This window comes from Mastomys coucha, unplaced genomic scaffold, assembly GCF_008632895.1.
Source record: "Mastomys coucha isolate ucsf_1 unplaced genomic scaffold, UCSF_Mcou_1 pScaffold5, whole genome shotgun sequence".
Lineage (NCBI taxonomy): Eukaryota > Metazoa > Chordata > Mammalia > Rodentia > Muridae > Mastomys > Mastomys coucha.
This window is the reverse complement of record NW_022196911.1, coordinates 102,626,613-102,638,556: the sequence shown is the minus strand read 5'-3', so window position 1 is coordinate 102,638,556 and position 11,944 is coordinate 102,626,613. Positions and strand designations below refer to the sequence as shown.

Genomic DNA, 11,944 nt, shown 5'->3' with positions numbered 1-11,944 from the left:
TTTACCTAAAGGCAGACCTTCTGTTTGAGAATTTAGCCCTTTTCCTTGGGCTGCCCAAGAGGCCTGGTCCTCTGTGGATCAGGTGGGCTTTCCTTGGCATAGAGAGGGCTTTGTAGAATAGATTTGCACTCTTACCAGACATTGATTTTCTGTCTTTTGCTGCTGTTGTGAATGTGCCTCCTTGCCTCATGTGAAATTTTTAAAAGTATTTTATTTATCATAATTATGTATATATGAATGATGTTTGGGCATGTATGTGGAAGTCAGAGGACAGCTTGCAGGGATTGGTTCTTTTCTGTTATTATGTGGGTGCGAAAGATCAAATTCAGGTATCAGGCTCAGTATCAGGAGCTTTTATCTCCCTATCCCCACTGTTGTGAATCCTTTTTTTTGTTTATTTGTTTGTTTTTCAAGACAGGGTTTCTCTGTGTAGCCCTGGCTGTCCTGGAACTCACTCTGTAGACCAGGCTGGCCTTTGAACTCAGAAATCTGCCTACCTCTCCCTCCCAAGTGCTGGGATTAAAGGCATGTACCACCACTGCCCGGTTATGCTGCAGTCTTAATAAGTGGACAGTGCAGTTTACATCAAGCATAGATTACTTCAAAGTGTGGGAATTTCCAAATTTCCTGTTCCCCTTGGAACAGGCATTACAGACAGTGGTAAGCTGCTATGTGGTGCTGGAAATTGAACTCAGGTTCTCTGGAAGAGCTGGCAGTACTCCTAACTGCTGAACCATCTCTCTAGCTCCTAAAAACATTTTTTTTAAGGCCATTTGTGCTAATATAGCAAGACTTCATCTAAGAAAGAAAGAATAATCCAGCCTCCTTGTTATTGACCTCTGCTTTGTCATCCACTGTATGCAGTCCATCTGAGCTGTATAAACATGCCAGGTCTTGTCTTGCCTGCCCTTTGGAAAATACCCTTCCTACTTCTGAGCACTACTGTTAGAGCTAATAATTACAAACTCTCATTCTTTAGTTCATTTTCATTCACTTAAAATTAATTATTCTTCATTTAGAGACATGCAGATCTAATCGCTATCAAGAGTTTATATGTCCAATCTGGATAGTAAAACAAAGCACTTTGGGAACGTGATATGTCTCACTGGCCTACTTATTTCATGTCTTTCCTGTAATCCTGTACTGTGCATACATTAGTGAATGGGCTCTGTTTTTTCTAGTTTGTTTAGAGGCTAGAGTCTTATGTTCCTTGGTTGGCCTCAAACTTCCTCAGTAACCAAGGATAACTTTGGCCTCTACTTCCCAGGTGGTTGGGATAATAGCCACTCATCACTGTCTGGTTTGTGTGGTACTATGGATCTAACACAGGGCTTCGTGTATGCTAGACAACCACTCTACCAACCAGGCTGTCTCTTAACCCCACCAAAAGAAATTGTTTTTAAAAGGAAATTATTTTATGTGGATGGGTGCTTTGCCTGTATGTATATCTATGTCCCACTTGTGTGCCTGGTGCTCTGAGAAGTCAGAAGAGGGAGTCAGAACTGAAGTTACAGATGTTTGTTAGCCACCATGTGGGTGCTGTGAATTGGACCTATGTTTTCTGGAAGAGCAGCCAGTGCTCTTAACTGCTGAACATCTCTCTAGGCCCCCAGATGAGCTCTTTTTAAGTCCTTTGCTTGTTCTTCACCTCTGGAACAAGCTGACTAGTAGAGTTCAGCCCTGATAAGGAGTCCTTGTACTGCAGAAGGCAGCTTGATTATTCATGGCTGGTTGTAGGTTCCAGGAGACAGAGAGAGAGAGAGAGAGAGAGAGGAGAGAGGAGAGAGAGAGAGAGAGAGAGAGAGAGAGAGAGAGAGAGAGAGAGAGAGAGAGAGAGAGAGAGAGAGAGAGAGAGAGAGAGAGAGAGAGAGAGACAGAGAGAGACAGAGACAGAGACAGAGATTAAGATAGAATGAGAATATGAATGTGTGTGTGTGTCTGTGGAGTTTTATAAATGGAACAGCAATTACAGTCCTCTTTATGCTGCAGTTTTATAAGTGGGACAGTAATTTGCATCAAGCATAGATTACTTCAAAGGCTGGGAATTTCCGAAGTGATTTGTGGTCACCTTTTATGAGAGGGGCTGTTTGGACAGAGCCTGATGTCTTTGGGAAGTAGTAGATGTTCAGTTTTATGGTAGACTAAAATACTTGTCCCTGTTATTCTAACCCACTACAGGTTTCCTTATTGGTTACTATCTAGAGCCATCTTCAAGCTAGGAGTATATATGTATTAGTTTTAAACATCAGTTTCCAGAGAACATAAAGAAAATGTAAGTTTGACCTTTTTCTATTTTCACGCCCTCTGGAAACTAGCATGTATAGTACGGCCTGTAGGGTCTGTTCTGTTGTTCATCTGTTGCAGAAAAAAAAGTACTGAAATGGCTAGGCAGAGGTAATGGGCAGGTTCATTATCATGAAGCCGTGTTTTTCAGTGCTTGGGTACAAATAGTTCTTGGCTGTGATCAATATCATAAAAGACATCAGGAGTATACTTAATTCATGTTAGTTATAGCAACTATATTTAGAGACAGATATTTTCGTGTTTAAGAAAATTGCTGAAGGTCTAGGACAGTAGCTCAGTTAATAGTGTTTTCCTAGTACATGTGAAGCCCTAAGTTTGATTCTAGCACCACATAAACAGAGGTGGAAGAAGCAGGATTATTGGCTATATAGATAGTCCAAAGCCAGTCTGAACTATGTAAAACTCTATCTCAAAGAGAGGGATGAATTATGCTTGAGGTTTTGAAACATCAGGAAATTTGTAATACATACTTACCTTATGAGAATATGATAGGCTACAGAGAGACCCTATCTGGGGGGTGGGGGGATAGGGGGAAGGAGAGAGACAGAGACAGAGACAGAGAGAACAAATGAACTAGAATTAATTATAGTGGCTCCCAGGGGCACCCATATTGAGTCAGTTAAGAAGAAAACTTGCCAGACTTGGCAGGCAGGGGTTGTGAGGCTCCTGTGGACATGTAACTGGGCTGGGCTCACTTACTAATCCTTCTTTTCTCCAGACCTTGAGTTTTTTGAGTTTTTTTTTTTTTAGAAGATTATGCTAGTTGTGTGGTGAGGGGGTTTATTTCGGTTCACCAGTCAACCACAGACGATTGCTTTTCCTGTGTTTCCAAGATATTCAAACTAGGTGGGTGGCTTTTGTCTCCACACTAGTAGTAAAGGAGCATTGATGTTCAGGTGCTTTTGTTTTTAAAATTTATTTATTTTTATATACATGAGTGCTCTGTTCATGCATGTCAGGAGAGGGCACCAGAATCTGGTATAGATTGTTGTGAGCTACCATGTGGTTGCTGGGAATTGAACTCAGGACCTCTGGAAGGGATGCTCTTAAGTGCTGAGCTGCCTCTTCAGCCCTGTGGAGTGTTTTAAGTTCTACTACTGTGATGAAATATCTGGGGCATCTTCTGTGCTGCAATGTGCTTCAGTAATAAATAGTATCTTGTTCTCAGATGCTCATAATCTGATTGGGAGACTTTTGCCTCACTAAGCCTTGTTGCTTTTGGTGACTACTAATAATCAAAGGTGGTAGAGTTGCCTGATACCCTGAAATTGAAAGTGCACTCCCTGAACTCAGGTGTTTGTTTTAGTGTTGCTAAATGTAAGCTTCTTTCTCACCTGCAAACTTCTATTTTTCTTTCTAGTTTATGAAAGACTTGTTGCAAATTACATGATCATATTATTAAAAATTCAGAAAATAAAGGAAAAAATAATAGTGCTATAATATTGTAATATTTTTTCTCTGTAGGTTTTTTCTGTTTGTTTTGTTTTTGTTTGTTGTCTTTTGATTTTTCAAGACATGGTTTCTTTGTTTTAGCTCTGGCTGTCCTGGAACTCAGGCTGGCTTCAAACTCTGAGATCCGCCTTCCTCTACACCCCCCCCCCCCCCCCCCCCCCCCCCCCGGTGCTAGGATTAAAAGCATTGGCCACCACTGCCCTGCTTTGTGTGTGTGTGTATGTTTAAATTAAGTTTTGCTTTTGTTTTTTTTTTCTTATGTACCATATGTGGAAGTCAAAGGACAGCTCACACGAGCAGAATACTGGGAACTGAACTCAGGTCATCAGGCTTGGTGGCCAAAACCCTAGCTTCCTGAGCCATCTCCCCTGCACTCTGTTTTTATTTATTTTTGTTTATGTGGATGAGGGTTTTGCCTGAATGTATGTGTATAGACTGCATGGGTACTTGGTTGCCCACAGAGGCCAGAAGAGAACACTAAATCCCTTGGGAATGGAGTTACAGAAGGTTGTAAGCTGCCAAGTGGGTTCTAGGGACAGAACCTCAGTCCTCTGTGAGAACAGCATGCGTTCCTATCAGTTAGGCATCTCCCACCACTCAACTCTCTGTGAGAACAGCATGCGTTCCTACCAGTTAGACATCTCCCACCACTCAACTCTCTGTGAGAACAGCATGCGTTCCTACCAGTTAGACATCTCCCACCACTCAACTTTTTAAAATAGAAATAGGCGGGGGAGGGCATGCACTATTTGGTAACAGAAACCTAATTGCAGCAAATTTACACAAAGAGGACTTTGTTTTAAGGGCAGAAATATCTTTGAGCTTAAGGAAAGCCATTCTTGCTGAGGTCTAGGGAACGATGGAGGGCAAGAATTCTCTCCCCGGCTTTGAACAGTTTCTCTTTCTCTCATCCAGTGTTTTCCATATGGTTAAAAGCTACAAAACCCTACCAAGTTTATTGTTCTCCATTTCAGCCAGCTGGACTGGGTTCCTGTGTGGGTTCCAAGACTGGTTTACAAAGTGGTTTCCTGTGATGGCTGTGTGCTCTGTGCCATGCAGTTTTCCCACGTCAGGGGAAGGCAGGTAGCTAAAATGGCTTCAACCATTCCCAACAGCGACCTTTGGATGGGCACATAGGACACGTACCACCCTTGAGGCTTCTGTGCTTTCTCTCTTAGTCTCATTTCCGGGTTCCTCAGGTAGAATTAAAACTTGAGGCCCTGCACAAATAACAGATCCACTGGGCTTTTTCTCCCCTTCCAGAAAGAAGGCGGGGCTACCTCTAGCCCTCCAGGCCAGCACTTCTGGCAGCTGCCCCCAACATCACCCCCACTGGGTGCCACTTGTAGACCTACCCATGAAAAAGGAATTCAGGGCCTGGAGTGCCTGTCCTGCCACCTCAGGCTGCCCTAAAGAGAGCCATCAGGCTCTCCTTTAAGGTTTTTAAGAGAGTGACCATACTGGTGCCAGGCTCCCATTCACAAGTAACTGCCCAATCCTTTTGTTTTTAACATGAAAAGACAGTTAAACTCATATTCTAAAAAGAGGGCTTATACCAAAATTCAGATGCTACAGTTTAAGCGAGCACTGTTGACCTGCTTAAATTCAAGACTCTTCCACCCCAAACACACACACTAGAACTAGATAAATTGTAGGATAGCCTAGTGAAAAAGAAAAGCCAATTACAAAAATGTGGCACCGTTGACTAGTTGCCCATCTCAACGGGGCAACTTCGTCTAGGAAACTATCAACTGTTATATATGTGAGTACTTGTGACAGCTCCTATGGCAACGCTGTGGTGAGGGTAGAGATCCTAGCAAAGCCAGAGGACACGCAGACTCCACAGTGCACACCAAGGTTTGGGTTCTGTATTTTTTTTACTGGCTAATGTATATGAGCATTTTTCTGTATGATATATTTCTCTTAAGGTCTGTGTTAATGACACATGTATCGTTTGTTGTTGAGAGATGTTTCAGTTTGTTTTATCTTTTTATTTTTTTGTGTTTCAGCTTTTTAGATATTAGAAAATTGAGTCCATTAAAAAGTACACATAGGGCTGGAGAGATGGCTCAGTGGTAAAGAACACCGACTGCTCTTCTGAAGGTCCTGAGTTCAAATCCCAGCAACCACATGGTGGCCCACAACCATCCGTAATGAGATCTCACACCCTCTTCTGGTGTGTCTGAAGATAGCTATAGTGTACTTACATATAATAAGTACACAAATCTTTGGGCTGGAGAGACTGCTCAGCAGTTAAGAGCACTGACTATTCTTCCAAAAGTCCTGAGTTCAAATCCCAGCAACCATATGGTGGCCCACAACCATCCGTAATGAGATCTGACGCCTTCTTCTGGTGCATCTGAAGACAGCTACAGTGTACTTATAATAATAAATAAAATCTTTGGGCTGGATTGAACAGGGACTGAGCAAGTGGGGCTGACCAGAGCGAACAGAGGTCCTAAATTCAATTCCCAACAACCACATGAAGGCTCACAACCGTCTGTACAGCTATAGTGCACTCATATACATAAAATAATAAATAAATAAGTTAATAAATAAGTAAATCTTTAAAAAAAAAAAAGAGGGCTGGAGATATGGCTCAGCAGTTAAGAGCACTGACTGTTCTTCCGAAGGTCCTGAGTTCAAATCCCAGCAATCACATGGTGGCTCACAACCATCTGTATTGAGATCGACACTCTCTTCTGGTGTGTCTGAAGGCAGCTATAGTGTACTCACTATAACATATAACAATAAATAAATCTTTAAAAACAAAGAGAAAAAAGAAATTGTACCTAAAATCTCAGGAACTTATGCTTTCTTATAGGGCCATTTGAGGAAGGAAAGGAGCAACTGTGTATATGTGTGTGTGTGTGTGTACACGCTCGTGCACACATGCGCACATGTTGTGTTGGAACAAGGCAAAAGTGATGTGAGCGAGTGAATATGAGTAAAGTGCAATGACACACAAGTATGAAGAAGTCACTTCACTTTAAATATTTATTTATGTATATCTGCATTGGTGTTTTGCCTGCATGTATGTCTGTGTGAGAGTGTCAGATCTTGGAGTTACAGACAGTTGTGACCTGCCATGTGGATGTTGGGAGTTGAACCCCAGTCCTCTTTAAGAGCGAGCAGTCAGTGCTCCTAACCAATGAGGCATCTCTCTAGCCTCTAAATAAACTCTTTTTAGGAAAGCTTATACTAACGTTTCTCTCTGTTACTAGCAGTGGATGATAAGGATGATTTTCACAGTCTTTAGTTGTGAAATTATGTGTATGGGTCTGTGCATGTGAATGCAGGTGCCTGTGGAGTGCAGAGATTGTAGCTCCTCCTGGAGCTGGAGTTACAGATGATTGTGAGCTGTCCAGCGTGCGCACTGAGACCGAACACAGACTCTTTGCAAGAGCGGTAGGCTGTCTTAACTGCTGAGTTATTTTTTTTTTTAATCTCATTTTTTACTACCTAGGAATTGAACTCAGGGCTTTACACAACTGCTACACCACTGAGCTATGTTCCCAGCCTTAAAATATTCAATTTTAGCATTTTTATCTTGGGGACTGGAGAAACGGCTCAGTGGTTAAGAGTACCGTCTGCTTTTGCAGAAGACTCAAGTTGGGATCCCAGCACTCAAATTCACCGTGTCTGTAACTCCAGTTCCAAGGTTTGATGTCTTCTGCTGATCTCTGCAGACACCAGACCTCCATGTAGTAGTACACTTATATACATTTAGGCAAAACGCTCCTACACATAAAATTTTTTAAAAATCTATAAATAAAATAATTTTTAAAATCTTACTATTGTCTTATTTGAGACACTTTGTAACCCAAGTGGATCATAATCCTCTTGTATTCTACTCTGGGACCATAGGCACAAACTACCACACTTGGCCCTCCATTTTCATAATTTGTTGAATAATGTTTCATAAATTATTGAAAGAGATAGACTTTAAAGTATATTTTGATTGTGAAGAAAAGTTTGGAGATAGTCTTTCTATCAATTTCCTCAATAACAGTAGCTTCAATTTACATTGGAATCTTGACATTTTTTGAAGTGTATTATTCTTCAATTTTTTTAAAAAAAATTTATTGACATAGATGTATGTGCAAATATGCCACAAAGTGTGGGAGCCCGTGGATTCTAGAAGAGAGGACATTAGAGTCTCTGGGACTGGATTAGAAGCTGTTATGAATGCCTAACATAGCTGCTGGGAGTTGAGCTAGGGGGTCCTCTGGAAGAAGAGAATGCTCTCAACTACTGAGCCATGTCCCTAGCCCAAGAATCTTGATATTTTAGCTTATATACTATTTTATATAATAAAGGCTGATTTCCTATTTTACTTTAAATGTGTCCCTCTAATTTTTTGTTTTAAAAAAAATCTCCTGGCATATGGGTAGTTGTTATTCTTTTTTTATTATGGATCCTTATAACATGGCAAGGATAACATGGCAAGGTTTTACAGAGTAAAAGAGACCCAAGAAAAGGAAGCCTGAGAGCTGACCATCATGACGCCTCCATCTCGGGGGCAGCTGCCTGTGGCTGTTTCAAGAGTATAGACGTCATTTTAGAGTATAAATCCATTGGTCTGTGGGAAGGACCAACTCTTAGAATAAAGTTGACTCAGCTCTTGTCTGGAGATGTGCTCTTGGATGAGAACATAGGCCCTTCAACCTCAGTCTCTTCGTCTGGAAAATGGATGGTAATGTGAAGGATGATTTTGAGGGCAGGAATTTGTGATTATACATGTCCAGGATGAAGGAGTGGATTGACACAAAGGTACTCTATCTCATTGCAGAGTTTTGGAAGAGCCAGCACAGTAACACTGCCTGAAACCTTGTTGTTTGTTTCAACCCTGGATGGAAGTTTGCACGCTGTCAGCAAGAGGACCGGCTCCATCAAGTGGACTTTAAAAGAAGGTAATTCTGATTGTTCTTGAGTGACACAGAACAAATTCCATAACATATTCCACTGGAATATGTAAGCATATTTCAGTGGAAAGTGGTTCTATGTTGTTTAATAAAATAAGAATGGAGAATGAGGCAAAGAGAGGAAAAGGACTTGTACTCAAAAGAGGGTGAGTTTAAAGCTTGAACTGTTACGACTCCACTGAATGCAGCAGTTGAAGAAACTATCTTATCTCTTATGCTTCATTGCTTCTGTCTTGAGTTTGAATAGCTCTAGGCTTTTCTATTAATAGCTCTGGCTGCATAAGATTTGTTAAGTTCTAATGATTTGAGTCTTGTAATCATAATTACAAGAAGATATCTTCTCAACCATTCAAATGACTCACTTGCTTTTTACAGAGCCTGAAATAACCAGGGCCTGTAAGATTTGACATTCACTCAACCTAACCATGTTAACTGAGTTATTGAAATGAGGCTTGTTTCCCACTTAACTCTTAAGTGTATCATTCCCTTCTGGTGGTGGGGAGCTCTGCAGCTGGGAAATTCATTGTACTTAATTTCCAAAGTGATCATCCCATACAAAGCTGTGCACATCACAAAGTCAGTGATTTCAGTGTCTTCTCTGTTATTCTGTCTATTAGTAATTCTTGCTTGGTCTTAATTCAGACCTTACTGGTGTGTTCTCTTTCATCATGTCTCCATGGTTTATTATTTTCATGAGCACAGCATTAATTTCCCTTTGTTAAGCAGTCTTCCAGGTGGAAAAATATTGTCATATGTCAGAAGGTCACATGTCATTCAGTCAGTACTTCAGTAAACCTGCTTCCTATCCATAGCAAAGGCCAGCTCAAGTTCCTTGGGCAGCCTGCTCGACTTGTTTGGAACCTGCATGGAGTAGCAAGACCTTTAAGGCACCCACAGAGCCAGCACTATGAGAAGTGAGGGGCCAGAAGAGCACTCGCAGTGCCTTCTTTGTGTGGTAGGCTCTGAGGACACGTGTATGGTCTCTCCCTCATGGTTAAATGTTTAACCTTTAAGTGTTTTATAATGAAAGTAGAATTTTTTAAATTTCAAAACTGAGAACCAGCAAGTCACAAAGGACTGGGAGAAATATTTTGGCCATTGAATTTTGGAGGCCTGTCCTTCCATTTAGTGTTTCAAGGTAAGACACCTTTGCCACTCAGGCCACTCTGATCTTCCTCTGATCCCTGCACACAGGTCTTTATTTTACAAGTAGACTTGGTTGTGTCCTGCACAATTGAGGCTTGTCTTGTCTGTTACTTACTCAAATACACCAATCAGTCTAACCTTCCCTGTGGCTTAGAGTTGAAATCAGTTTTTCATTTAATTTAATGTGTATTAATAGAACTTTTTTTGGAATAGATACTGTATGGGACATAAAAAAAAGGGGGGGCCTTATCCTTAAGGCACCTATAGTTTGATAGGGATCAAAGACAGAGTTTCAGTGTAAAACAAGGTTCTGTAACAGCTTAAGGAAGGTTCTGGCAATGTGCTGTGAGCCTCTACCCATCTGGGCACAGGATACTGGTAAGTGATGATTTCAGAGGTAGGCTATGGCTGGGGTGGAGGTCGGGGGTAGGGGGTCATTGGAATGGAGGCCTGAGACAGAGAGGGTTGGAGAAAGCACTGGTGCATGGGATACACTGGAGGTAGAGAGTGGAGAGCCACAGGGTATGTTGGGCCTGATTGATTAAACAGGAAATTGGGAGCTATTAGCATGTTTGAACAGTGAGTGACACATCAAGTGTTCCCCTTTTGGATTAATCCAGCAGTAAGTAGCTGTGTGGGAAGACAGCTGAGAACAGAGTAGGAGAGGCCACAGGTAGATCCAGTAGGGAGGCCTAGCGCTAAATAAGGAGCTCAGACAGCAATTTGTTGTATTATTCTTTTCTCTTTTTTGTTTGTTTGTTTGTTTTGGTTTTGGCTTTTCAGGATAGGATTTCTCTGTGGCTTTGACTGTACTGGAACTCCTTCTGTAGTCCAGGCTGACCTCAAACTCAGACATCCACCTGCCTCTGCCTCCTGAGTGCTGAGATTAAAGGTGTCTGACACCACTGCCTGACAGACAAGAACTGTTATGGCATTTAAAAATGGGTTAGTGATACTTAACAATCTAATCACTTAAAGAGATATCCACCATGTTGTAAATCTCATTGCTAAGAATGAACTTGAGGGGTGGTTTTGGTTTTGTTATTGTTTTTGTTTGAGACAGGGCTTCTGTAGCCTAGACTGGTCTCAAGCTCCATGTGTAGCTAAGGATGACCTAGAACTCTTGATTTTCTCTCTCCACTTTCCAGGTGACAAGATTATAGATGTATATCACCAAACCCAGCAGAACTACATTTTAAAATTAAATTGAATCCTGGATAGCAGTAGCTTCAATTTATATTTCTGTATAATGATAGTAATGCACTGATACTGTGAGTTAGAAATATAATTTTACTCTTACGGTTATAACTAAATATTTCAAAATTGGCATATCTAAAACTATTAATATACAACTATATTATGAATTATAGACTTCATATAATAGTTCATAAGAACTATTACAGACCCTTAAGATATATCAAAGGAAAAAAAACAGGAGAAAAAAGACCTCCCTTGCCTGAGCTCGGAGTTTTGGTTCTAGTAGGGACACAGACAGGAAAGAAATCTGTGCTGAAGAGAGCTGTGGAGAAACCAGAGCAGGAAAGAGGGTCAGAACACTGGGTGGGGGCAGGGTTGAGGGACCACACTTTTTATTAGGCCCCACAGAGAACATGTCTTTTGAGCAAGACCTCAGGGAGACAAGAGCCTCTTGTAATGAGGCATATGTTGTCGTGTTATTGTTTGAGTTTGAGGTTATCTCCCGCAGGCTCATGTCCACAGCTGGTAGTACTCTTTTGGGAGGTTGTGGAAACTTAAAAGAGTAAGGCCTGGCTGTTGGAAGTAAGCCCCTGGGGATGAGCCCTGAGAGTTATAGCTGGAACTTACTGTCTCATTGGCCAGCACCGTTTCCACTCACGTGCACTAAGCTGCTCCTGTCCTGCTTTAGCTTGGGGCTGGAGAGATGACTCAGTGGTTAAGAGCCTTGGCAGCTCTTCCAGAAGACCTGGGTTTGATTCCCAGCACTTGTATGGTAGCTCACAATTACAAGTCTGTAATTTTAGTTCCAAGGTATCCAGCAATTCTTTTCTGGATTTCACAGCACTAGGCATGCCCAGAGCACATAAAGTAAAACAAAACAAAATCAACCCTGTGAACCAAATAAATCTCTTCCCCCCCCC

The 11,944-nt window shown here is 41.5% G+C and overlaps 1 protein-coding gene across 2 annotated transcripts in view; it reads left to right on the top strand.

Moving 5' to 3' along the window:
* Ern1 (endoplasmic reticulum to nucleus signaling 1) overlaps positions 1-11,944 on the top strand; it is a 95,041-nt gene that overhangs the window by 22,764 nt on the left and 60,333 nt on the right. For both annotated transcript variants that reach the window (XM_031350822.1, XM_031350823.1), the window contains exon 2: positions 8,549-8,669. In XM_031350822.1, coding sequence (XP_031206682.1) covers positions 8,549-8,669 — 121 coding nt within the window. The remainder of the gene's footprint in view (positions 1-8,548; positions 8,670-11,944) is intronic.